At 51.4% G+C, this 27,467-nt stretch overlaps 1 protein-coding gene across 1 annotated transcript in view; it reads left to right on the plus strand.

Moving 5' to 3' along the window:
- The window catches only part of TMEM63C (transmembrane protein 63C), a 210,289-nt gene that overhangs the window by 143,100 nt on the left and 39,722 nt on the right, over nt 1–27,467 (plus strand). Inside the window, 6 exon segments of the mRNA XM_029597634.1 lie at nt 8,875–8,981; nt 10,503–10,589; nt 17,642–17,707; nt 20,315–20,477; nt 24,381–24,486; nt 26,934–27,101. Coding sequence (XP_029453494.1) covers nt 8,875–8,981; nt 10,503–10,589; nt 17,642–17,707; nt 20,315–20,477; nt 24,381–24,486; nt 26,934–27,101 — 697 coding nt within the window.

Genomic DNA, 27,467 nt, shown 5'->3' on the forward strand with positions numbered 1-27,467 from the left:
GTTCCCTATTAGGTTGAGAGGGAGGTGGGTTGAGCTTGAAGTCTCTGTTACACTGGAGAAGGAAAAGGGTGGGCTCCAGTCCTCTGGCTGGAGAGGGAGGTGAGCAACTCCAGTCCTCTGTCAGATGAGGGAGGGGTGTTGGGACACCAGTCCCATGTTAGGTTGGAGAGGGAGGTGGGGCAGAGGCTCCTGGCTTCTGTCAGATGAGGGAGAGGTGCTGGGACACCAGTCCCATGTTAGGTTGGAGAGGGAGGTGGGGCAGAGGCTCCTGGCTTCTGTCAGATGAGGGAGGGGTGTTGGGACTCCAGTCCCATGTTAGGTGGAGAGGGAGGTGGGGCAGAGGCTCCTGGCTTCTGTCAGATGAGGGAGGGGTGTTGGGGCTCCAGTTCCCTGTTAGGTTGGAGAGGGAGGTGGGGCAGAGGCTCCTGGCTTCTGTCAGATGAGGGAGGGGTGTTGGGACTCCGGTCCCCTGTTAGGTTGGAGAGGGAGGTGGGGCAGAGGCTCCTGGCTTCTGTCAGATGAGGGAGGGGTGTTGGGGCTCCAGTCCCCTGTTAGGTTGGAGAGGGAGGTGGGGCAGAGGCTCCTGGCTTCTGTCAGATGAGGGAGGGGTGTTGGGGCTCCAGTTCCCTGTTAGGTTGGAGAGGGAGGTGGGGCAGAGCTCCTGGCTTCTGTCAGATGAGGGAGGGGTGTTGCGGCTCCAGTCCCCTGTTAAGTTAGAGAGGGAGGTGGGGCAGAGGCTCCTGGCTTCTGTCAGATGAGGGAGGGGTGTTGGGGCTCCAGTCCCCTATTAGGTTGGAGAGGGCAGAGGCTCCTGGCTTCTGTCAGTTGAGGGAGGGGTGTTGGGACTCCAGTCCCATGTTAGGTTGGAGAGGGAGGTGGGGCAGAGGCTCCTGGCTTCTATCAGATGAGGGAGGGGTGTTGGGACTCCAGTTCCCTGTTAGGTTGGAGAGGGAGGTGGGGTAGAGGCTTCTGTCAGATGAGGGAGGGGTGTTGGGGATCCAGTCCCCTGTTAGGTTGGAGAGGGAGGTGGGGCAGAGGCTCCTGGCTTCTGTCAGATGAGGGAGAGGTGTTGGGGCTCCAGTCCCCTATTAGGTTGGAGAGGGCAGAGGCTCCTGGCTTCTGTCAGATGAGGGAGGGGTGTTGGGGATCCAGTCCCCTGTTAGGTTGGAGAGGGAGGTGGGGCAGAGGCTCCTGGCTTCTGTCAGATGAGGGAGGGGTGTTGGGGCTCCAGTTCCCTGTTAGGTTGGAGAGGGAGGTGGGGCAGAGGCTCCTGGCTTCTGTCAGATGAGGGAGGGGTGTTGGGGCTCCAGTTCCCTGTTAGGTTGAAGAGGGAGGTGGGGCAGAGCTCCTGGCTTCTGTCAGATGAGGGAGGGGTGTTGCGGCTCCAGTCCCCTGTTAAGTTAGAGAGGGAGGTGGGGCAGAGGCTCCTGGCTTCTATCAGATGAGGGAGGGGTGTTGGGACTCCAGTTCCCTGTTAGGTTGGAGAGGGAGGTGGGGGCAGAGGCTCCTGTCAGTTGAGGGAGGGGTGTTGGGGCTCCAGTCCCATGTTAGGTTGGAGAGGGAGGTGGGGCAGAGGCTCCTGGCTTCTATCAGATGAGGGAGGGGTGTTGGGACTCCAGTTCCCTGTTAGGTTGGAGAGGGAGGTGGGGTAGAGGCTTCTGTCAGTTGAGGGAGGGGTGTTGGGACTCCAGTCCCATGTTAGGTTGGAGAGGGAGGTGGGGCAGAGGCTCCTGGCTTCTATCAGATGAGGGGAGGGGTGTTGGGACTCCAGTTCCCTGTTAGGTTGGAGAGGGAGGTGGGGTAGAGGCTCCTGTCAGTTGAGGGAGGGGTGTTGGGACTCCAGTCCCATGTTAGGTTGGAGAGGGAGGTGGGGCAGAGGCTCCTGGCTTCTATCAGATGAGGGAGGGGTGTTGGGACTCCAGTCCCATGTTAGGTTGGAGAGGGAGGTGGGGCAGAGGCTCCTGGATTCTGTCAGATGAGGGAGGGGTGTTGGGGATCCAGTCCCCTGTTAGGTTGGAGAGGGAGGTGGGGCAGAGGCTCCTGGATTCTGTCAGATGAGGGAGGGGTGTTGGGACTCCAGTCCCATGTTAGGTTGGAGAGGGAGGTGGGGCAGAGGCTCCTGGCTTCTATCAGATGAGGGAGGGGTGTTGGGACTCCAGTCCCATGTTAGGTTGGAGAGGGAGGTGGGGCAGAGGCTCCTGGATTCTGTCAGATGAGGGAGGGGTGTTGGGAATCCAGTCCCCTGTTAGGTTGGAGAGGGAGGTGGGGCAGAGGCTCCTGGCTTCTGTCAGATGAGGGAGGGGTGTTGGGGCTCCAGTCCCCTATTAGGTTGGAGAGGGCAGAGGCTCCTGGCTTCTGTCAGTTGAGGGAGGGGTGTTGGGACTCCAGTCCCATGTTAGGTTGGAGAGGGAGGTGGGGCAGAGGCTCCTGGCTTCTGTCAGATGAGGGAGGGGTGTTGGGACTCCAGTCCCCTGTTAGGTTGCAGAGGGAGTGGGTCACTTAGGGGAGGGTGCATATGGAGGCTTTCCTCCCTTTATCCCTCTGTGCCCCTCGTTCTCTCTGCCCTCCTTCCCCATGTCGCTTTGTCTCTCTCTCTCTACCACACCACCCCCGTCCTCTCCAAAGCCCCCTCCTATTGGATTCAGACAACAGCCTAATGGGCCCCAACATTTGCAGTCTGAGGTACTGATACACAGACATCATCTGTATTTGTATTTATTAAAATTTTGTAATTGCAAAAGCCCAGAGCAATTTACAAAAATAAACATACCTAATAAAATACCATTAAATAAAGCACAACATAACTTAACAGACAAAATACGAGCACAACTGGGAGCTGAGATCTTGGAGTGAGGGTATAATTTTACATAAATGCTTGATTCATCAGGAAAGATCTTAATGCTGTCTGAATGATTTAGAGCACTATTAGTCTCAAGGCTGCAGGTAAGGTATTCCACATGGCAGGCGCAGCCATCAAAAAAGCACTGATCGTCTAGCTGCTCGTACTGTAGGCCCTAGGAGCTCAGGTTCCTAGTCGGTTGATATATCCATAGCAGAAAATTGATCCAAGGTAAAAACGAAATGCTAATGAGTTTGTGGATGAGAAGCAATATATTGGACTGAACTCTGAAGCGAACGGATAACCATTGAAGATGATGAATGGTCGATGTGATGTGGAAAGTGCGCTTGGTACCACTGACCAACCTAGCACAGGACTGCGTCTACGGCCAAGTCCAAAATCAAAGCACGTTCAAGCAGCGGCATTGTATGAATTATCAGGAAGGCTGCTCACCTCGTACAAATGTTGCTAGCAGTAATTTTGTTATGGGTTTGACAATGCTTGGTTTTGATTATTAATATTACTATTCTCACAGGACAAGCAGGATGGTAGTACTCACATATGGGTGACATCACAGAATGGAGCCAAATCACGGAACACTTTTGTCAGAGTTTCTACAACTTTGACTGGCCCCTACTGGGCATGCCCAGCATGGCACTAACCCTGCAGCCAGCAGGGGTCCCTCTTCAGTCTTCTTTTTTCCGCACAGCAGTAGCCACGTGGTTAAGGAGCTCTGCAAGGACTCCTGACAGGAATTTTCCTCACAGAATTATTAAAAGTTAAATTGCCCCACAGGGGTCCCTCCGTTACCTTTTTCAGTCCGCGGTACTCCGGTAAGTTTTTACCCGTTTTCCATTGATTACCGTCGAGTTTAGCCCTTGCAGCCTAATGGCCGTCGACCTACCGCGGCTCGATTTTTTTCTATGGCCGTGGTGTCGGGGTTCAGTCGGTGCCCGGACTGTACTCATACCATGTCCATTACGGACCCTCATAATGTCTGTGTAATGTGTCTTGGACAAGAGCACAATGTTTTGACCTGCACCAAATGTGCCCTAATGACACCAAAAGGTCGCAAGGCCAGAATGGAGAAGATGGGACTTCTCTTCCGTGCTCAAACCCCGACTCCGTCCATTGCATCGACATCATCTGAACTGGCACCGTCAACGTCGCGCCAGCATCGACCACCGACCGGTGACCTTCCGGCATCGACAACTTCTCAGCCTTCGACGCCCTCTTCTCCCCCTCAGGACCGAGGGGATCGTAAAGAGAAAGATCGCCATCGGCACCGACAGTCTCGGACCATCGAGGGAGCGAAACCATCAACCTCACCATCGTCCAAACCGCCGTCGAAGAAACCCCATCCAGAAAGGGCACCGACCTTTTCGGCGACCGGGTCACCGAGGCAATCCTCGCCTGACAAGGCATCGGGAGCTGCAACTCCGCCTTTAACGGTGGTCCCTCCGGCTATGCCTCTGCCTCCTTCTTCTGTTCCGGAGCCGGGGCTGCTTGCTCCAGGTCTCCGAGAAGAACTGGACTGGATGGTTCAGGAGTCTATCGACAAGGCGATGCACCAACTCCAGGTTCCCCTGGCACCGACATCGGTACCGATAGTGGAACCGGCTACTGACTCGATTCCAGCAGCCTTGGCACCGCTGCTATTGAGAATGGAAGCGCTTATAGCCGCTTCTCCACCGATGGACCCCGGGTCACTGATGGCTCCGGTACCCTCCCCGCTTACTTTATCATCGGGAGGAGAAACACCGTTCCGCATTACTCCATCAGGAGTTCTGCCTCAGCCATCGAGATCGGTGCCGATTCCTCCATCAGCGCCATCGAGCCATCCACCGATGCCCTCGATGCCTGCGCCGAGGTCTTTATTGATTTCATCGGTGCCTCAGGTTATTCCTTCCATGCCTTCAGAGCCTAGACCGGGACCTTCAGCTATCCAACTCCCCCGACCCTCTCCAGTTCCTAGAGGGACAGGTGCTGATCCTTATGATACCTGGACTGATGATTCCTCACAAGACACCGATGACTTGCCATCACCTCCTTCACCCACTGAGAGTAGAAAGCATTCTCCTCCTGAGGACCTTTCTTTCATAAATTTTGTGAAGGAAATGTCTGAATTGGTCCCCTTCCAATTACAACGATGAAGTTGCTTCAATTCCTGGATGCGCCCAAGGAAATCACCTCCATCCCTATCTACCAAGTTCTTCTAGATCTCGTCAAGAAGAACTGGGAACATCCTGGCTCCATTGCACCAGTCCACAGGAAAACTGACTCCACCCATTTGGTGCAGTCAGCTCCAGGCTTTCAGAAGCCTCAGTTGGATCACCAATCTGTGGTGGTTGAATCTGCGCTAAAGAGAGAGAAAAGATCGAAACCTCACACTTCCTTTCCCCCTGGCAAGGAACAGAAGTTTTTAGATACCACTGGTCGCCGAGTTTTTCAAGGATCAATGTTGATCCTCTGAATTTCCGCTTACCAACTCTATAAGACCCAATATAATAGGGTCATTTTTAAGAAGATGCAGGAGTTGACAACCTCCATGCCTCAGTCACTTCCAGAACAACTCCACACCCTAATTAACAAGGGTTTGGAGGCAGGAAAACATGAGATCAGATCATGTTATGACATCTTCGACACTGCAACCAGAGTATCTGCAGCTGCTATTTCAGCAAGACAATGGTCTTGGCTCAAGTCTTCAGACCTTCGACCAGAAGCCCAAGATAGGTTGTCTGACCTTCCCTGTATAGGAGACAATCTCTTTGGTGAGCAGATTCAAAAGACAGTGGCTGAATTAAAGGACCATCATGAGACTCTCAAACAGCTCTCTCTGATACCTTTGGATTATCCTTCCAAACAGCCTTTCCAGAAGGACTCTAAAAAGTCTTTCTACAGACCAAAGAAGTCCTACCCGCCAGCAGCCAGATGTCATTCTGCGAGACCATTCCTCAAATCACAGTCTCGTCAGACCCGAAAACAAAAGCCACAGACAGCCCCCCAGCTGGGCCCTGCTTCTGGCTTTTGACTCTCGTGTAGAGAGCAGCAGCCAGATACCATTACCACACATACCAGTGGGAGGACGGTTATGCCATTTCAACAACATATGGCAATCAATCTCCTCAGACCACTGGGTCCTAGCAATAATTGCTCAGGGCTATCATCTCAATTTTCTCTCCATCCCACCGGATTCCCCGCCTCTAATGGCGTGGAAAACATCTGACCATTCATTGCTCCTGGAGCAGGAGGTCTCCCTTCTACTCCAGTCGAGAGCAATAGAACCAGTACCATTCCCTCAGCAAGGTCTCGGGTTCTATTCCTGGTACTTTCTAATACCCAAAAGATCGGGAGGCGTTCGTCCAACGACTCCTGTTTCCACCCTGGCAGTTGATGTAGGCCACTGTGGTCGCATTGTCAGACAGCACCCTGACCGACTTTCCTAGGACGAGAGGAAGGAAGGCCTGCAATGCCAGACGCACCGCTCTGGTCTCCAGTCAATTGATCGACCACCGAGACTCTGCTGGGGACCAGAGCCCCTGCACCGACTTCCGCAAGCAAACCGCTCTCCAACCGGAAAGACTGGCATCCTTGGTGACTACCGTCCAATCTGGGTCCATCAGCGGGACTCCATGGAGTAGATTGTCCGAGCCCAACCACCAAACTAGACTGGACTGAGCAGACTCCGTCAGTGGCAGGGGAAGGTAGAACTGTTCGGAAATTGGACCCCACCGGGAAAGCAATGCTGATTGCAAGGGCCGCGTGTGCGCGAATGAACATGGGACCAGCTCTAGCGTCGAAGACATGGAACCTAGTATCTGCAAGTAATCCCAGACCGTCGGAGGATGTTTCATTAACAAAGTCTTTACTTGACCCTGCAGTTTGAGGCTGTGGTCCGACGTAAGAAAAACTCTTCCCTGACAGGTGTCGAACAAAGCTCCCAAAAACTCCAATGATTGGGAGGGGATGAGGTGACTTTTGGCCAAGTTGACCACCCAACCGAGAAACTTCAACAACTGCAGTACCCGGTGGATCGCTGATTGACACAGAATTTCGGACTTCGCCTGTATCAACCAATCATCCAAGTACGGATGCACCAACAAGCCCTCCCGGCGAAGTTGAGCTGCCACTACCACCATAATCTTGGTAAACGTTCTGGGGGTTGTTGCAAGACTGAATGGTAGAGCTTGAAACTGGTAGTGTTTTCCCAGAATGAAAAATTCATATATTTCTGGTGGTCTGCTCTGATCCCGATGTGTAAATACACCTCTGTCAGGTCTAGAGAAGCCAGAAACTCTCCCAGTCGCATGGAAGCTATGACCGATCATAACATCTCCATGTGAAAACGGGGGATCCGAAGGCATCTGTTGACACGCTTTAGATCGAGGATGGGTCGAAAGGAACCCTCCTTTTTTGGAACGACGAAGTATATGGAATAATGTCCCCTTCGCTGTTCTGGTGGAGGCATCGGAATGATCTCCCCCAGATCTAGAAGACGCTGCAAAGTGTGTTTGACCGCTTGCCGCTTTTCAGCATACCTGTATGGGGATATTAAGAATCGCGGGCTGGGATGGCGTGCAAAATCTAAAGCATAGCCTTGTTTTATCACTGAAAGCACCCACTGATCCGACGTGATTGTGGCCCATTCCTCGTAAAACAGAGACAGTCTGCCCCCTACCTTCAGTACGGAGGAATTGACCGGCCAGACATCATTGTACAGCCTTACCACCTGAAGTCGCCTGCGAGGCACCAGATCTGCCGAAGCGCCGGCCTCGAAAGGGTTGTGACCAAGACTGTTGTTGGCTCGCTGTAGGATGAAAGGAAGAAGTGTTCGTGTGAGCTGGACGAGATTTAAGAGTCCCTCTGAATCGGGACCGCACCGAGAAAGTTCCTCTGGATCACGCCCTGTCTTCTGGTAGGCGATGAACCTTATTCTCACCCAGTGACTGAATCATGTCTTCCAATTCCTTTCCAAAGAGAAGTTTTCCCTTAAAGGGCAAAGAACCCAACCGGGATTTGGAGGCTCCATCCGCTGACCAATTTCTCAACCACAATAATTTGCGTGCGGATACTGCCGAAACCATGGAACGAGCTGAAGTTCGCAGATCATAAAGAGCATCAGCACTATAGGCCACCACTGCTTCGAGGCAGCCAGCCTGCCGAGCTTCGTCTTCGGAAAGGCCCTCGTTGGCTAGCAATTGTTGCACCCAGCGAAGGACTGCCCTCAGGGCAAAATTGCTACACATCGCCGCCCGGACCCCTAGGGCGGAGACTTCAAAGATCTTCTTAAGCTGCACCTCTAGCTTCCGATCCTGAAGGTCCTTCAGAGCTGTGGCCCCCGTGACCGGAATAGTAGTCTTTTTTTGTCACTGCAGAAACCGCAGCATCCACCTTCGGAACCCAAAGCATGTCCAAAATATCTTCTGAGAGGGGGTAAAGCTTATCCATAGCCTTTGTGACCTTTAACCCCAAATCCGGAGTATCCCATTCACGAAAAAGTAGGTCCATAGCCAAAAAATGGAATGGAAAGGCTGTAGGAGTACCACTCAGGCCCAACAATACTGGGTCCATCGAGCCCAAACGAGACTCTTCGGGAGGCGCAGCAATCCCTAATTCCTCCAGAATGGCAGGAATTAGGGGTCCCAGCTCATCTCTATGGAACAGGAGGACCACCTTAGGGTCATCGACCTCAGTGACAGAAACATGGGGGTAACCTGCCCAGAGCAGCAGTCACTACCCTTAACAGAAACATAGGGTAACCTGCATGGAGCAGCTGTTACTACCCTTATTAGAAACATATGGGTGACCTGCACGGAGAGGCAGTTACTACCCTAGGAGCTCCTCTGACTCCTTCTCCTCCCTCCCTCTGACTCCTCACTCCCTCCCTCCATCTACCCTTCACGTCTGCCCTTGTCCCCTCCCCTTTTCACTCCATAGATGAAAGGAAAATCCTGTGAGCCTGTATCAGGGGAGGGAGGGAGGTTCAGGGTATTTCATGCTCATGTGTCCTTCCTCTCCCCTCACTTGCTTCCCAGAATCCCATCGTCACCCAGTTTTTCCCGACCCTGCTGCTCTGGGCCTTCTCCGTGTTCCTGCCCTTCGTGGTGTATTACTCTGCTTTCTTGGAGTCTCACTGGACCAGGTAATGTCCTTCTCCTTCTTTGTTTCCTGACCCATGTGAGGAGGAGGGGGTGCCGTGGGGACAGGGCTCTGGCTCACAGGGCAGGTACTGGGGGGCACAATGTGGCTGCTGCTGCTGTTTCCTGAGCTCCCCGCACAGCTCCACCACTTCAGCTTACAGATGAGTTGGGTGGAGAGTGAAGACTTGTAGAAGGGAAGGAGAGGTGGTGGCAGTGACAGGAGGGAGGCAGTGTGCCAGGATGGCTACCTGCTAGCCAGCTGGCACCTCTGCCTGTGGCTACACAGTAGGAAGAGATGGGTGGGCCTGTGCTTACCTTGGTGAGTGTGCCTGGCTCTTTCTCTGCACGTGTTCATTATGCCGTGCATGTGTGCAATCCTTCTACTGGCGTGTGCTTCTGTATGCAACAGGGCAGGAGAGCCTCCCCTCCTTATTCATGACCCCAGGGCTCAGTCACCCACTCATCTAAGGCTCAGGGCTTTGGATTCAGACAGTAAGAGGGGAAGTGAGAGTTTACAAACCTCTCTTTGTCTGCCAGTGTCTCTGCTTCTGTTTCATACCCCATGTGTGTCACACACTGTGTGCACTGCTTTCACTCACTCAGTGTGTTTGTGTGTGTCTCTCAGCTGCACTGGCCATATATGTGTTGCATACTCTGTGTGTACAACTGCGTTGCATTCTGTGTGTCTCTCAGCTGTACTATGTGTGTGTATTCTTTACTTCATGTGTATGTGTTTCAGCTGTATTCTGTGTCTGTGTGTACATCGCACTCTCTCTCGGTGTGTCTCTTAGATGTATTGTGTGTGTCTGTGTGTACATCGCACTCTCTCTCGGTGTGTCTCTTAGATGTATTGTGTGTGTGTGTGTGTGTACATCGCACTCTCTCTCGGTGTGTCTCTCAGCTGTATCGTGTGTGTGTGTGTACATCGCACTCTCTCCATGTGTCTCTTAGCTGTATCGTGTGTGTGTGTGTGTGTGTACATTGCACTCTCTCAATGTGTCTCTCAGCTGTATCGTGTGTGTGTGTGTGTACATCGCACTCTCTCCATGTGTCTCTTAGCTGTATCGTGTGTGTGTGTGTGTGTGTGTGTACACTGCACTCTCTCTCCGTGTGTCTCTCATCTGTATTGTGTGTGTGTATGTGTGTATTGCACTCTCTCTATGTGTCTCTCAGCTGTATCGTGTGTGTGTACATTGCACTCTCTCTCCTTGTGTCTCTTAGCTGTATCGTGTGTGTGTGTGTGTACTGCACTCTCTCCATGTGTCTCTTAGCTGTATCGTGTGTGTGTGTGTGTGTGTACATTGCACTCTCTCTCCGTGTGTCTCTTAGCTGTATCGTGTGTGTGTGTGTGTGTCTGTGTACATTGCACTCTCTCTCCGTGTGTCTCTTAGCTGTATCGTGTGTGTGTGTGTGTGTGTGTACATTGCACTCTCTCTCCGTGTGTCTCTCAGCTGTACTCACCATGTGTTTGCTCATCTCTTTCTGTCTCTGTCACATGCTGTCACTTTCTTATTTATTTTTAGGTCCAACGAGAATCAGCTAACGATGCACAAGTGTTATTTCTTCCTGGTGTTCATGGTGATTATTTTGCCCTCGCTGGGACTGACCAGGTACCTGATTTCTCGCTCCTAGCACTGGACAGTAATGCATTGCGCCTGTAGATCCAAACCATGCAGCTTTCCTCCGAGGTTTTAATCTCCTTCAGCTTGGAGAAAGGAAAATATTCTTGTGCCAGAGGGGTGGGGATTGGATGGGAGAGGGGCTGCGGCACGCCCATTCCTTCATCTTTCATTCCTTGGGGGTGATTGAAGGGTCGGTTTAAGCCTTTCCCTGCTCGCAGAGAAGTTACGAGAAGGTGCGAGGCGGGCCTGGGAGAGCGAGATTTCTGCATCCACTTTTAACTTCTTTCTCATGGGTTCATCGCGCGTGCAAGCTCTTTTTAATCGCACTAACTTTTTTTTTATGCATTTTTTGCCAGTGACCTACAATTGCTCAAAATTATGGTCAGGGTTAATTTTACATTTATTAATGTAAAGCACTAATTGACGCCTGTTATGCAAAACTTTTTTCTCCCCCAGAACACTAATTAGGGCAACAGTCTTTGTTACGGTGGCCGGCCGCGGAACCTCACAACTGGCCACACTCACCTCCCGAGCCGGCCCTGGCCTTCCACGCGGCCCTCCCAGCCGCTGCGGTCGCCTCCTTCCAGCGCGGCGGGGAGCCAATCCTGCTGCCGGCTTCAGGTGCTGCTAGGCGCACACACGTGGCTCTCCACCAGATTTAAAGGAGCCGCAGTGGGAAAACCTCCCGTGGCTCCAGATGCTGACATCACCCTCGAGTCCTACTTAAGGCAGCTCCTGCTGCCCCATCTTTGCCTCAGCAGCAGGTCCCGCTCTGCTCAGAGCTACTAGTTGCTCTGTTCCTGCTCCGTGTGGTCCTGTTTCCACTCTGTGAGTCCCTGCTCCTCATCCCCTCGGCTTGCTCCTCTGGTTCTTGACTCGGCTCGACACTGGATTCTGCGTTATGTGCTGCCTGCCTGCTCATCGTTTCACCTGCTAACCACCTGCCCTGACCTCTGATCCGTTCCTGGATCCTCCTGCTCGCCGCTGGCTCCGACCTCTGGTATGCCCGACCTTGCTTCCGCCTTCTGGCTTCAAGCTCATCTTCTTCTGGAGACCCGCTCCTAAATCCTGCTGGCCCCGGCACCCAAGGGCTCAACCTTCGGTGAATGAGGGCTGGTATAGGGGAAGGTCCAATTGGGTCTCCATCACCTGCGTCCGCCTCCTGACGATGTGGACCTGTAGGAAGCCCTCCTTATAGGTAGCACCAAGCTCGTCTCGGCCCAAGAGTCCACCTCTCTGCGTAACAGTTTGCTGAGGCCATGGACATGGCAGATCTTTCGGGCCTCCAGACCATTCCAGGCCTGGTGTTGAAGATTCAGCAGCAGCAGCAATTTTTGGGAACACTGGCTACCTCCCTACAGCACTTGAACACCCACCTTGACACCTCCGCAGCCACAGGTATGCCTCTAGCTACATCAGCACCCGCCGAATCCCACCTCCAATTACCGGCTCCTTCCCGGTATACGGGTGACCCCAGGCAATGCCAAGGCTTTCTCAACCAGTGCTTCATGCACTTCACACTACAGCCTGCACAATTTTCCTCTGACGCCATGAAGACCACCTTTATCCTCTCCCTCCTTGATGGCAAGGCTTTGGCTTGGGCATCCCCCTTATAGGAACAAGGGGACTTGCTCCTCCAGGACCTCCAACGTTTTGTCCATGTGTTGAAGCAGACCTTCGATGAGCCTGGTCGACTGGCCGCCACCGGCTACGATATCCTACACCTCCTCCAAGGAGCACGGCCATTGTCAGACTACGCCATAGAATCCCTTACCATGGCCACTGAGCTAAATTGGCGGGAAGATAGTCTGAGAAGTATCTTCCTGGAAGGCCTGTCCTCATGCATTAAAGACGAGTTGGCAGCCCAGAACCTCCCGGAATCCCTGGACGCTCTCATCAACCTGGCCGGCAGGATAGATCGCCACCTCCAGCAGCACACCCGGGAGTTGCGGGGACCTCACAGAACGGTTCCCTTGGCACCATCCTTCTCCAAACCCCTGCTGGCACTACCTCCGTCATCCAGAACTACACGGCAGGAAGAGCCCATGCAGTTGGGAAGAAGCCCTCTGACATCTGAAGAAAGGCAATGCCGCCGGACCATGGGTCTATGCCTGTACTGTGCGGGGAAGGGGCATTTCCTGGCCTGATGTCCCAAGAAGCCGGGAAACTTCCGGGCCTAGGACCAACTGGGGAGGTGGTTCTAGGTTTTACAAAGGCTGTTCCCCCAAATCATGCTCCCAGTGGCCCTTCTTACGAATCAACAGGAGTTCTCCACCTTGACCCTTCTGGACTCGGGTGCAGGGGGAAACTTCATTATGAAGAGCCTAATTGACCATCTCAACCTGCCCACAGTACTGCGGAATAGCCCGTTGGTGATCTCCTCGATCTCGGGGGACCACCTTCCAGGGCAGGTCACCAGGACCACTCTTCCCGTGCGCCTCCGGACCGGCATGCTGCATTCCGAAGAACTAACTCTTCACGTAATTGAAAAGGCCATCCATCCAGTTGTCCTCAGGTTGCCATGGCTACAGTGGCACTCCCCCATTATCGACTGGGAGAAACTCCAACTGACCAAATGGGGTCCCCGATGCCACCTAGAGTGCCTCCTTCCTGTTAGGCGCTCTCCCTCGATGCTTCTTGCTACAGCTTCCATGGGTTTACCTCCACAATATGCCAGCTACGCCAATATTTTCTCCAAGGAGAACGCAGAAATTCTGCCAGAACATTGTCCATTCGACTGTACCATTGACTTAGTTCCTGGGACCACCCCTCCCCTGGGAAGGGTGTACCCCCTATCCCTTCCCGAGACTGAGGCCATGCCAAATACATTTGGGAGAACTTGGAAAGCGAGTTCATTTGCCCCTCAACATCGCCGGCAGGGGCCGGCTTCTTTTTTGTGGCCAAGAAAGATGGCACCCTCCAGCCCTGCATCGACTACCGGGGGCTTAACGCCATAATTAAGAAAGACCGGTACCCCTTGCCCCTCAACCCAGAACTGTTGGACCGTCTGCAGGGAGCCCAAATCTTTACCAAGTTAGACCTCCGAGGGGCATACAACCTGGTCCGAATTAAACCCGAAGACAAGTGGAAAACCGGTTTTAATACCCGGGATGGCCACTCCGAATACCTGGTGAAGCCATTCGGACTGTGTAATTCCCCCATGGTATTCCAATCTATGTACTGTCTCGATGACGTTCTTGTCTTCTCAAAGGACCTCCAGTATCACCGTCGCGATGTTTGACATGTTATCCAACGCCTGCGTGCCCATAAACTCTATGCAAAACTGAAGAAGTGCACATTTGAAGCAGAGTCTCTCCCCTTCCTGGGGTACATTATCTCCAGTACAGGCTTCAGAATGGATCCGGAGAAAGTAGCCTGAATCCGGGACTGGCCCCAGCCATCCATGCTTTGATCCTTACAGCGATTTCTGGGTTTTGCTAACTTCTATAGGCATTTCATTCCCCACTGCTCCCATTTGGTCGCCCCTCTTACCACACTCACTAGGAAAGGAGCCAATACCAGAGAGTGGCCTGCAGAAGTGCTAGACGCCTTTACAAACTTGAAGCAAGCCTTTCTCCGTGAGCCCTGCCTCCGCCATCTGGACCCCATGTGTCCCTTCATCCTAGAGGTTGACGCCTCCTCCATCTCAGGGGCAGTCCTGGGCCAGCTCGCCGCTAAGGGAATCTTCCATCTCTGCTCCTATTTTTCCCGTAAGCTCTCTCCCGCGGAGAGAGGTTATGGCATCAGGGATAAGGAGCTCCTGGCCATAAAACTGGCTATTGAGGAATGGCGACAGTGGTTGGAAGGGGCACAACACACCATCACTGTCTATACTGATCATAAGAACTTGGAGCACCTTCATCATACCCAGCACCTGAATGCCTGCCAGGCAGCTGGTCCCTGTTTTTTAACCGCTTCAATTTTGTGGTGAAGTACTGGCCAGCCGCCAAGAACATCAGGGCCGATGCTCTTTCTCGGTCCTTGGAGCCCAAAGATAACCCAGACCCTCCCGGCTTCATCATTGACCTGGCACGTATCCTGCAGGCCGCTTCCCAAGCAGTCCCTCCAGGAAAGATGGTGGTCCCGACTCGACTCTGACGAGTGTTGGAGTGAGCCCATGACTTGTCACCCTGGTCGTGCGCGGACCCTTTCTCTGCTCAAGCAGTACTATTGGTGATCGTTGATGGACAAGGACGTGAAGGCCTATGTGGACTCGTGTCCCACATGCGCTCAACAAAAGCCCTTGGTGAGATGACCTAGGGGGCTGTTACAGATGCTGCCAGCCCCCAAGGAACCCTGGACCCACATATCTACCAATTTTGTGGTAGATCTCCCCTCTTCTAGAAGCAACCGAGTAATTTGGGTCGTCACCGACCGCTTTTCCAAGATGGCTCATTTCGTCACCCACCCAGTGTGTGTCATGCTGTGCTCCCTTCCCGTGAGCAGTCATGGTGTGTAATGCACAGATGAGGGGCGGGTGTGTCATGCTGTGCTCTCTCCCCGTTAGCAGTCAGGGTGTGTAATGCACAGATGAGGGGCGGGTGTGTCATGCTGTGCTCTCTCCCCGTGAGTAGTCAGGGTGAGTAATGCACAGATGAGGGGCGTGTGTGTCATGCTGTGCTCCCTCCCTGTGAGCAGTCAGGGTGTGTAATGCACAGATGAGGGGCGGGTGTGTCATGCTGTGCCCCCTCCCCGTGAGCAGTCAGGGTATGTAATGCACAGATGAGGGGCGGGTGTGTCATGCTGTGCTCCCTCCCCGTGAGCAGTCAGGGTGTGTAATGCACAGATGAGGGGCGGGTGTGTCATGCTCTGCTCTCTGGCAGTCAGGGTGTGTAATGCATAGATGAGGGGCGGGTTTGTCATGCTGTGCTCCCTCCCTGTGAGCAGTCAGGGTGAGTAATGCACAGATGAGGGGCGGGTGTGTCATGCTGTGCTCCCTCCCCGTGAGCAGTCAGGGTGAGTAATGCACAGATGAGGGGCGGGTGTGTCATGCTGTGCTCTATCCCCGTGAGCAGTCAGGGTGTGTAATGCACAGATGAGGGGTGGGTGTGTCATGCTGTGCCCCCTCCCCGTGAGCAGTCAGGGTGTGTAATGCACAGATGAGGGGCGGGTGTGTCATGCTGTGCTCTCTCCCCGTGAGCAGTCAGGGTGTGTAATGCACAGATGAGGGGTGGGTGTGTCATGCTGTGCTCTATCCCCGTGAGCAGTCAGGGTGTGTAATGCACAGATGAGGGGCGGGTGTGTCATGCTGTGCTCTCTCCCCGTGAGCAGTCAGGGTGTGTAATGCACAGATGAGGGGCGGGTGTGTCATGCTCTGCTCTCTGGCAGTCAGGGTGTATAATGCACAGATCAGGGGCGGGTGTGTCATGCTTTGTTCCCTCCCTGTGAGCAGTCAGGATGTGTAATGCACAGATGAGGGGCGGGTGTGTCATGCTGTGCTCTCTGGCAGTCAGGGTGTGTAATAAACAGATGAGGGGCGGGTGTGTCATGCTGTGCTCTCTGGCAGTCAGGGTGTGTAATGCACAGATGATGGGCGGGTGTGCCATGCTGTGCTCTCTCCCCGTGAGCAGTCAGGGTGTGTAATGCACAGATGGGGGCCGGGTGTGTCATGCTGTGCTCCCTCCCCATGAGTAGTCTGGGTGTGTAATTCACAGATGAGGGGCAGGGGGGTCTTGCTCTCCCCCTGAGCAGTCAGGGTGTGTAATGCGCAGATGAGGGGCGGGTGTGTCATGCTGTGCTCCCTCCCCGTGAGCAGTCAGGGTGTGTAATGCACAGATGAGGGGCGGGTGTGTCATGCTGTGCTCTCTCCCCGTGAGCAGTCAGGGTGTTTAATGCACAGATGAGGGGCGGGGGTGTCATGCTGTGCTCTATCCCCGTGAGCAGTCAGGGTGTGTAATGCACAGATGAGGGGCAGGTGTGTCATGCTGTGCTCTCTCCCCATGAGCAGTCAGGGTGTGTAATGCACAGATGAGGGGCGGGTGTGTCATGCTCTGCTCTCTGGCAGTCAGGGTGTGTAATGCACAGATGAGGGGCGGGTGTGTCGTGCTGTGCCTATCCCCGTGAGCAGTCAGGGTGTGTAATGCACAGATGAGGGGCGGGTTGTCATGCTGTGCTCCCTCCCCTTGAGCAGTCTGGGTGTGTAATGCACAAATGAAGGGCGAGTGTGTCATGCTGTGCTCCCTCCCCGTGAGCAGTCAGGGGCCGGGTGTGTAATGCACAGATGAGGGGCTGGTGTGTCATGCTGTGCTCTCTCCCTGTGAGCAGTCAGGGTGTGTAATGCACATATGAGGGGCGGGTGTGTCATGCTGTGCTCTCTCCCCGTGAGCAGTCAGGGTGTGTAATGCACAGATGAGGGGCGGGTGTGTCATGCTCTGCTCTCTGGTAGTCAGGGTGTGTAATGCACAGATGAGGGGTGGGTGTGTCATGCTGTGCTCTCTCCCCGTGAGCAGTCAGGGTGTGTAATGCACAGATGAGGGGCGGGTGTGTCATGCTGTGCTCTCTCCCCGTGAGCAGTCAGGGTGTGTAATGCACAGATGAGGGGCGGATGTGTCATGCTGTGCTCTCTCCCCGTGAGCAGTCAGAGTATGTAATGCACAGATGAGGGGCGGGAGTGTCATGTTCTGCTCTCTGGCAGTCAGGGTGTGTAATGCACAGATGAGGGGCGGGTGTGTCATGCTGTGCTCTCTCCCTGTGAGCAGTCAGGGTGTGTAATGCACAGATGAGGGGCGGGTGTGTCATGCTGTGCTCCCTCCCTGTGAGCAGTCAGGGTGTGTAATGCACAGATGAGGGGCGGGTGTGTCATGCTGTGCTCCCTCCCTGTGAGCAGTCAGGGTGTGTAATGCACAGATGAGGGACGGGTGTGTCATGCTGTGCTCTCTGGCAGTCAGGGTGTGTAATGCACAGATGAGGGGCGGGTGTGTCATGCTGTGCTCTCTCCCCGTGAGCAGTCAGGGTGTGTAATGCACAGATGAGGGGTGGGTCAGGGTGTGTAATGCACAAATGAAGGGCGAGTTGGTCATACTGCTCTTTTTCTCCTTCAGTCTTGACCTTTTCTTCCGGTGGCTGTTTGACATTAACTTCCTGGATGAAGCCAACATCAAGTTTCAGTGAGTAGGATGCTTCCCTTCCTCGCTGCTTGTCTGCTGCAGGGTGAGGGGAGCACATTGGATGACAGGTCAGTGCCATGCAGGGGAGACCTGACAGGGGGCAAGTGATCCTGCACCAACGATCACTGCTGGGGTACTGCTCCCCCTTCACTGCAGTCTGACTAAACCTCTTGCGGTTCCTCTGCCTGTGCTGGCGCTTTGTAGATTACACAGGTATAAGGGATGAAAGTGCTCTCTCTCTCCTCCACTTTACCTCCTCCCATCCCCATTACCGTCTGCATTTAAGTTGTGTTTAGGCCCCCGAGTTCCCATAAGGCAGGGCTGGAAATGGCAAAGTCCTATGCACCCCTTTGATTTCCGTGCACGCGTGATATTCCCCAGAAATAATGAGGGAGGGACCTCCAGAGGAGAGAGGGAGGGCTGGAGAGATCTCGCTAGAAGACAGAAGGAGAAGAGCAAGGCTGGTGACGCTGGGGATGCGAAAACCCTAACTCGCCCTAACGCAGGAGCTGTGAGTCAGCCTCTGCAGGCCCCCAGTAAGGGGGAATACCCCAGAGATCCTTACTCCCTATAACCTCTGCAGTTACCCGGACAAAAAATAAGAACTTTATTTTATATTCCACTTTTCACCACAGATTATATTCAGGTATTTCCCTGTCCCTGAGAGCTGACCATCTAAGGGCCTGATTGATAGACACTGAATGGGAGAAAAGCCTTAGTGAATCAGGCAGTAACTTGCCCAAGGTCCCAGGAAGCAGTGGTGGGATTTGAGCCTTGGCTTCCCAGCCTGCTGCTCTGCCCACTACCCTACTCTTCCAAACTGAAAAGGTCTCCTTGCTCCCTAGCTAAATATTTTTACCCAGACAAAATGTAGTCAGATAAAAATGTGCTGATGGAAAGTAAAAAATAAGCAGACACCATATTACATCATCTATGCAACCATTTCACAGATAGACGTCTTAATTTTAAAGATGGGCGTGCAGGGAAGAGCAGTAAAACTCCACTGACAGCTTGCAGAGAGCCCCCAGTGAAAGCGGCTGTGCCTTCCCCTGCCTGGAGCAGAGATGTAATATTTGTTACCCTTCCGGTGAGGGGACTTAGCTGGAGGGTGATAACAATGCCAAAATATGTAACTGGAGAAGGAAATGTCACCCAAACAGGATAACATTTTACTGTAAGGATTCCAAATACTGCAAATTACACCTCTAATCAGATTCCAGCATAGGATTATGCAGAGGTTTGGATATTTTGCATTCACTAGGGCTCATTAGAGAATGTAAACAGGAAGCAAAGTCCTGCAGTTATTATCCTTGCAAGCAGTGTATTAGGACGTACTGGCAGCTGGCCAGACTGCCTGCTGTAGACCACATAGGCGGAGAGGTCAGATGATCAGTCTGGCCCCATACTTGCTTCTTGACGGGGGTAATAGCGACTCTGCCGTTCTCTTATTTTCCTTTCGGGCCGATATAGTAAAGTCCGCAGGAGAGCGGGCGAATGCCCGCTCTCCTGTGCGTGCGATTCAGTATTCAAATTAGGCCCGGCAGTAAAAATAGGTAAAAAGAGGCGCTAGGGACACTAGCGCATCCCTAAGCCTCTTTTTGGACAGGAGGGTGGCTGTCAGCGAGTTTGACAGCCGACAATCAATTTTGCCGGCGTCGGTTCTCAAACCTGCTGACAGCCACGAGTTCAGAAACCGGACGCCAGCAAAATTGAGCGTCCGGTTTTCAAGCCGCAAACCGACTTCAAATTTTTTTTTTTTTTGTAACTTTTGGGACCTCCGACTTGATATCGCCATGATATTAAGTTGGAGGGTGCACTTTCCCGGTGCCCCGAGAAATCAGCGTTGACCTTTGGGTAGGCGCTAATTTCTGAAAGTAAAATGTACGGCTTGGCTGCACATTTTCCTGTCTGAATCGCGTGGGAATACCTAATAGCGCCTGCAACATGCATTTGCATGTTGCAGGCGCTATTAGGTTCGGGGGGGTTGGACGCGGGTTTTCGACCCCTTACTGAATAAGGAGTAACGCTAGCGCATCGAAAACGCGCGTCCAATCACGGGTTAAGAGTGTGCTCCGCTGGAGCGCACTGTACTGTATCGGCCTGTTTATGCCTTAAACCTTTTCATGAGCGGGTATCTGAGGAACACGGGTCACTGTGCACGCACTATGGACACCCGTCTTGTGTTTTGGCTTCGTCACGAGATGCCTCTCCCATTGTTTTGGTAAAGTGGGAGAGAGTCAGGAGGGTGACCTTGCAGTGCTGCACTCACACAGGAACTGCAGACAGCGCTGGGCAGTCTCGGTGAATAGGTGGGTCCTGGCTTTTTCACTAGCGTCAGCATTGTCCTGTATCCCATCCTGCTGAGCATGACTTGTCACAGATGCTGTTTTTGGCATCTGTGGCCCTTGTATCATACGCAGAGAACCAAACTAACCCCAGCAGAGTATTAATGCTTTAAATAAAATGAGGTGTACATTAGTTTACAGTGGAGGCAGTGCATGCACACGTACCTCACGCATATTTATTGTGGAGGCCCTGAAAACCTGCCGAGGGCGGTGCAGGTCCCACAAGAAGGCCTCGCTGTAATCTCTTTTCCTTGGGTCGCAGGTGTGTTTTCCTTCCTGACAACGGTGCGTTCTTTGTGAACTACGTCATCACGTCCAGCCTGATTGGGACAGCCATGGAGCTGCTGCGCATCCCCGGACTGATCGTCTATGCCGCACGCTTATGCTGTGCCAAGTCGGAGCCCGAGCGCCTTCATATCAAGCGGGTGTGTAAGAAAGGGTGACTTTGCACCAGCAGAGGATTTCTTAAAGTGCAAGCTTGCACTTTTATTGAACAATGCAAAAAGAAAAAAAAATAAATAAAGGTTGGAGAGAACTCAGTAAACTTTTGGGATCTTACCATTGGGGTAATTTTCAAAAGCATTTACGAGGGTAAAAGTAGCATGCGGCATAATAATTTTCAAAGTGCATTTCTGCATGTAAAGCCCAGTTTCAAGCACGTACATCCTTCTGAAATGACCCCCTTTGCCAGCAAGTTTACAGGGCAGAGCTGCAGTGTCTGGGCTTCACGTTTCTTTCTATTCACTGGTAAAAGCAGTTCCTGATGCCAGAGAGGTTCTGCTCCAAGGCTCTCAGCACTGCTCCTCACTCTCTGGCACTGCTCCTCACAGCACTGCTCCTCACTCTCTGGCCGTCTGGTCCTCTCTCAGATCAGGGGTGACAGGCTAGAGCTGTGCTCCGGGGACCCGCCATTACATTAGGGCTGCCCTCTGTCCGCACATTCAAAGCCAGGCTCCTTCTGAGGAGCCTGCCAGGAGATGGGTCAGACTTAAGATCTGAGTTGTCTCCTGAGAGACTGGGGTCAGGCGTCAGGGAGTGCTTTTCTTATTTACTTTATTTATTCATTTAGGTGCTTTATATACCGTCGTTCCAAAATCATGGTTCGGCTTCTGGGACAACATTCCCACTCTATGTCAGCATTCATATTCTGGGTCAATATAAACAGCTAATACATAGCCTAGGTCATATTCATGCATTATCTAGTTTCTTGCAATAATAAATACCTATTCTAGGTCAACACAACAGCATCGATTCTAAGTTAATTAAGGGGCTATGAGGGAGGATTGTAACCTGTAATTTTCATGTCATTATCCTATGGGCCATACTCAGAATGTAGTCTTTTTACACTTTGCGTGGTTCAGTTCTTTTTGCTCAATTTACTAATATTGTCTAAAGTTCGGATAGTGACGTTACCAGTTTATTGGCATTTTACGTTAGATTATAAGCTTTTCTGAAGAGCCATGTTTTCAGTTCCCGTTTGAAACTCTTTCGTTCTGTTATCAGACGCAGTGACTCTGGGAGAGAGCTCCGTAACAGGGGGCCCGCTATGGAAAACATGCGCGCTCTTATTTGCATTAAATGTGTGCTTCGTGCTGAAGGCATCTTTAGACGTGCTTTCTCTTGCGATCTTAAGGCTCTCTGCAGGGTGTATGGTTGAAGAGTCACTCCTAATAGGCATGTAACAATGTTGTTGATGATACTAAAAATCAGAGTCAATACTTTATAATGAATTCTGGATTGTACAGGAAACCAGTAGGTGCTATCAGCGAGGAGGAGGTTTTCTGGCTGAGGTGTTTTGTAGTAGTTGGAATGGTTTATGAGTCCAGAGGGTAGGCCTAGTAATAGGGAGTTGCAGTAATGTATGTTGGAAAATATTAGAGATTATAGAACAGTGCGGAAGTCCTGTATTGTTAGTAAAGGTTTCAGTCGATGTACTATTCTAAGCTTGGAGTATCCTGATTTAATTAGTTTGCTTATATGCTTTTTCATTGACAAATTCTCATCAATCTGTATTCCTAGGTCTCGTACCTGATCAGAAGGAGTAATGTTAAAGTTTCCTAAGTCTAGGATTGGCAATTTGATTATAGTGGAATTTCTCCTTAACTATACAATTTGGGGGTTGTGTTTAGTGTTAATTTCAGCTGAGTTAGTCTTTGTTGTAATGCCTTCATGTATGTTGACAGAGTTGAGGTAGGTTTTTCAAATGATTTGTCAAATGGGATGCAGAATTGAATGTCGTCTGCATAGGAAGAAGTTGCTTCCTAGTTCTGCTAGTAATGCACATAGAGGTAGCATGTAAATATTGAAGAGGGTAACCGAGAGTGCTGACCCTTGGGGGACACCTGTATTGAATGGGAAGGTGTCAGATAGGTGATCTGTTTGCTAGGAAGGTCGAGAACCATTTGATAAGAGTTCCCTCTATTCCAGGTTTTCCCAGCTGGTGGCATAGCAGGGTATGGTCTACGGTGTCGAAGGCTGCGGTTAGGTCAATTAGCCACTTACACGATCAGATAGGGACATGAGAAAGGCTTCCTGCAGAGCGATCATTTCTGAAGCCGACTTGGTTAGGGTATAGAATATTATTGCCTTCTAGGTGCCTCTCTAATTGTGATCACGCTGCTTTTTCTAGGATTTTAGCAATGAAAGGCAGGTTGGGTATTGGTCGATGATTGTCCCAGTCATCACTTCTGCCAGATTTAGTTTTAGGATGGGTTCGATCCCAGCTTGTTTTGCCCCAGCGGGGACCAGTCCTTCTGATAGCGAGTGATTGCTGGCGTGATGACTCTGTGTACTGTTTTCAGGGAACTTGCAGGTACTGGGGCCGGTGGGTGTGTAGCAGGCTTCATTTCTGTGATGGTTTGGTTAATTTCACGTTTAGAAACTGTGCTGAGTACGTTCCATTTCGCTTGCCCATGTTTTTCTTCAGGTTCTTTTGTTAGTAAGCAGGTGGAGAATTGTGTTTTTAACCTATTGACTTTATTTAAGAAAGAAGTGGCATTTTCATTGCTTGAGTTCTTTGAGAAGTTGTAGTTGTTTGAGCCCTTGATTAAGTTTTTAACACATTTGAGGAGTAGTTTGGAATGAAATGTTACACCATTAATCTGTTTAGCGCAGGAGTCTTTTTTGCTTTATTTATTTTGTTAAATGGGATTAGTATATTTCTAGTGATTTCGTGGTCTGGCACTGCTGTCATTGCTTTTCAGGTTTTCTCAGGGTTTGTTTAGTGTGACTTAGCTCTTCACAATACCAAGGGGGGTTTTTTTGTAGATGTGGTATGTTTTTTCCTGGACTGGATATAGGTTATCAGCTATTTCATTGATAATTTTGTCCCAGGAGTCAAATGCTGAGGAGGCATCATCATATTTTACTTTTACTTTTAATGGTCTCATCAAGTATTTTTGGTTCTATCTTTTTCCTATATGTGAATGATTGATTGATTGATTAATATGAGCTTTTGCTTGCTGTGGGTTGAGGAGGGTTATTTCTGCTTTTATTAGTTGGTGATCAAACCATGGTAGAGTGTAGTGAGATGAGTTGATTATGCAGTTATTGTTATTGGCGACATTAGGTCAAGTGTGTGTCCAGCTTTATGAGTGGGGTTGGTTATGAATTGTGACCAGCCCATTGCTTCCTTAGTTGAAGTTTGGGGTATGCTATCTACAGAAACTACAGCATGTGAAATATTCATAGATACTATGGAAGCAATGGGCTGGTCACCTTCTGCCTGGGAGTAAAGCTAGGGCATCGAGACCCCTCCCCAAGACAGGGGTCAAACTTCTGAGAACCTTCCCCCAGGAGACTATCAGGGAGCCATCTCCCAGTGTGCAAGGATTAGATGTCAAGGAATGTCCGCTAGATACAGTGGTCAAGTGCTGACTCCCAGGTTGCCTTTTCATCCCCTGTCTAGAACGTTTATTGTATTGCAGTTTTGAGAATAAATTATACCCCTTATGCTGGAGACCATCCAATGAATGCTTTGTGCAGCTGTAGAAGTGACCACAAAATGAATCAGTTGGCATGGAAAACTGCCTGCCATCACTCCATCTGCTTCTGCTCCCTGCCCGACCACAGCTCTCCCTGTCACCCCCCGTTCCTTCCCACCCTATGATGCTCCCTTGGACATATTCCAGTCTTGCTTCAGGGTCTGAAGGATCAGGATTGTTATGCTGTAGACCAGCAGCTGCCCCTCAGCATCTCCATTCATGTGTCTCCATGTCTTTCTTTGTACATCACCATATGCTAAAGACAGGTTTACAGCGTTATTAATGGGAAAATGCTCAAAGTCGCTGATTTGACTCTCTCTCTCTCTGTCTTTCTTTGCAATTCAGAGTCAGGCTTATGAGTTCCAGTTTGGGTTGGAATACGCTTGGACAACTTGTATTTTTACTGTGGTGATGACATACAGCATCACGTGTCCTATCATTACGCCCTTTGGTAAGTGTATGCCCCATCTTCCTCCCACATTAGTGTCCCCTACATCCTCTTCCTCTCATAGTGTGTCTTGCACCATCACAGTGACCTTGGCTCCATCACCCCTACCATCTTCACAGGAATTCTTGCTCCACCACCCCCACCCCACCATCGGTGTTGCAAGATCTCCCACATCAGCCCTTTCAACGTCGCAGTGATCTGGGCTCCAACATCCACTTCTAGTGCCTCAGTAGACAAGGCTCAACATTGCCCCATATTTTCCCTTAGTATGGTGTGGGGAGGCTAAATGACCATAGCTGTGGTAGAATGTCTGATTTATGGAAGTGAGCTTAGGATAGAGCCTGGATTATGGCAATCACTGAAGGTGCGAGCCTGGGTTGTGGGAGTGACTCTAGGATAGTGGCTGGTCTGTAGGAATGGCTGCATGATAATGCCTGGGTGGTTGAAGTGACTAGGATACTGTCTAAGTTGTGTGAGTGACTGTGGGATAGCACCTGGTTTGTGGGAGTGGCTCTAGGACATGCCTGATTTGTATGAGTGACTATGGGATAGCACCTGGTTTGTGGGAGTGGCTCTAGGACATGCCTGATTTGTATGAGTGACTGTGGGATAGCACCTGGTTTGTGGGAGTGGCTCTAGGATATGCCTGATTTGTATGAGTGACTATGGGATAGCACCTGGTTTGTGGGAGTGGCTCTAGGACATGCCTGATTTGTATGAGTGACTATGGGATAGCACCTGGTTTGTGGGAGTGGCTCTAGGACATGCCTGATTTGTATGAGTGACTGTGGGATAGCACCTGGTTTGTGGGAGTGGCTCTAGGATATGCCTGATTTGTATGAGTGACTATGGGATAGCACCTGGTTGTGGGAGTGGCTCTAGGATATGCCTGATTTGTATGAGTGACTGTGGGATAGCACCTGGTTTGTGGGAGTGGCTCTAGGACATGCCTGATTTGTATGAGTGACTGTGGGATAGCACCTGGTTTGTGGGAGTGGCTCTAAGACATGCCTGATTTGTGGGAGTGACTAATGGATAGCACCTGGTTTGTGGGAGTGGCTCTAAGACATGCCTGATTTGTGGGAGTGACTAATGGATAGCACCTGGTTTGTGGGAGTGGCTCTAAGACATGCCTGATTTGTGGGAGTGACTAATGGATAGCACCTGGTTTGTGGGAGTGGCTCTAGGACATGCCTGATTTGTGGGAGTTGCTGTGGGATAGCACCTGGTTTGTGGGAGTGGCTCTAAGACATGCCTGATTTGTGGGAGTGACTAATGGATAGCACCTGGTTTGTGGGAGTGGCTCTAGGATATGCCTGATTTGTATGAGTGACTATGGGATAGCACCTGGTTTGTGGGAGTGGCTCTAGGATATGCCTGATTTGTATGAGTGACTGTGGGATAGCACCTGGTTTGTGGGAGTGGCTCTAGGACATGCCTGATTTGTATGAGTGACTGTGGGATAGCACCTGGTTTGTGGGAGTGGCTCTAGGACATGCCTGATTTGTGGGAGTGGCTGTGGGATAGCACCTGGTTTGTGGGAGTGGCTCTAGGACATGCCTGATTTGTATGAGTGACTGTGGGATAGCACCTGGTTTGTGGGAGTGGCTCTAGGACATGCCTGATTTGTGGGAGTGGCTGTGGGATAGCACCTGGTTTGTGGGAGTGGCTCTAAGACATGCCTGATTTGTGGGAGTGACTAATGGATAGCACCTGGTTTGTGGGAGTGGCTCTAAGACATGCCTGATTTGTGGGAGTGACTAATGGATAGCACCTGGTTTGTGGGAGTGGCTCTAAGACATGCCTGATTTGTGGGAGTGACTAATGGATAGCACCTGGTTTGTGGGAGTGGCTCTAGGACATGCCTGATTTGTGGGAGTTGCTGTGGGATAGCACCTGGTTTGTGGGAGTGGCTCTAAGACATGCCTGATTTGTGGGAGTGACTAATGGATAGCACCTGGTTTGTGGGAGTGGCTCTAGGATATGCCTGATTTGTATGAGTGACTATGGGATAGCACTTGGTTTGTGGGAGTGGCTCTAGGACATGCCTGATTTGTATGAGTGACTATGGGATAGCACTTGGTTTGTGGGAGTGGCTCTAGGAGATGCCTGATTTGTATGAGTGACTATGGGATAGCACCTGGTTTGTGGGAGTGGCTCTAGGACATGCCTGATTTGTATGAGTGACTATGGGATAGCACTTGGTTTGTGGGAGTGGCTCTAGGAGATGCCTGATGTGTGTGAGTGACTATGGGTAGCACCTGGTTTGTGGGTGTGGCTCTAGGATATGCCTGATGTATGTGAGTGACTATGGGTAGCACCTGGTTTGTGGGAGTGGCTCTAGGATATGCCTGGTTTGTATGAGTGACTATGGGAGAGTGGCTGTAGGATAGCACCTGGGGAACGGTAGTGATCCTATGCTGTTGTTAATCCTCATTGCCTGTGTCCAGGCTTACTCTATATGCTGCTGAAGCACCTGGTGGATCGATACAATATTTATTACGCGTATGTCCCAGCGAAACTGAGCCAGCAAGTCCATTTCGCAGCCGTCAGCCAAGTCATTGTTGCCCCAGTCCTCTGCATCTTCTGGCTCCTCTTCTTTTCTGTTCTGCGATTAGGTAAGTGTGGCTCTCTCTTCTCTCCTCCTCATTCTTCTTGCTGTGTGCTTAACTCTTCTCTCCTCACTGGGTACACTGCCCCCTCACCTCATGTCTCCCTGCAGTGTGCCCTCCCTCCTCCTCTCTGTATATTTTCTCTTCTCTCCATGTGCTCTCCCTGATGTTTACTGTTCCTCCTTTCCTCTCGCCTCTGTATGCTGCCTCTCCTTTCCTCTCCCTGTTGTGTGCTCTCTTTTCCTCTTCTTGCTGGGTACACTGTCTCCTCTCCTTTCCCTGCTCAGTGTTCTTTCTCCTGTCCTCTCCCCTCTATGTACTCTTCCTTCTCACCTATCCCCAAATAATTAATGCAAATTTGTGTAGACCAGG

This window comes from Rhinatrema bivittatum, chromosome 4 (assembly GCF_901001135.1).
Source record: "Rhinatrema bivittatum chromosome 4, aRhiBiv1.1, whole genome shotgun sequence".
Lineage (NCBI taxonomy): Eukaryota > Metazoa > Chordata > Amphibia > Gymnophiona > Rhinatrematidae > Rhinatrema > Rhinatrema bivittatum.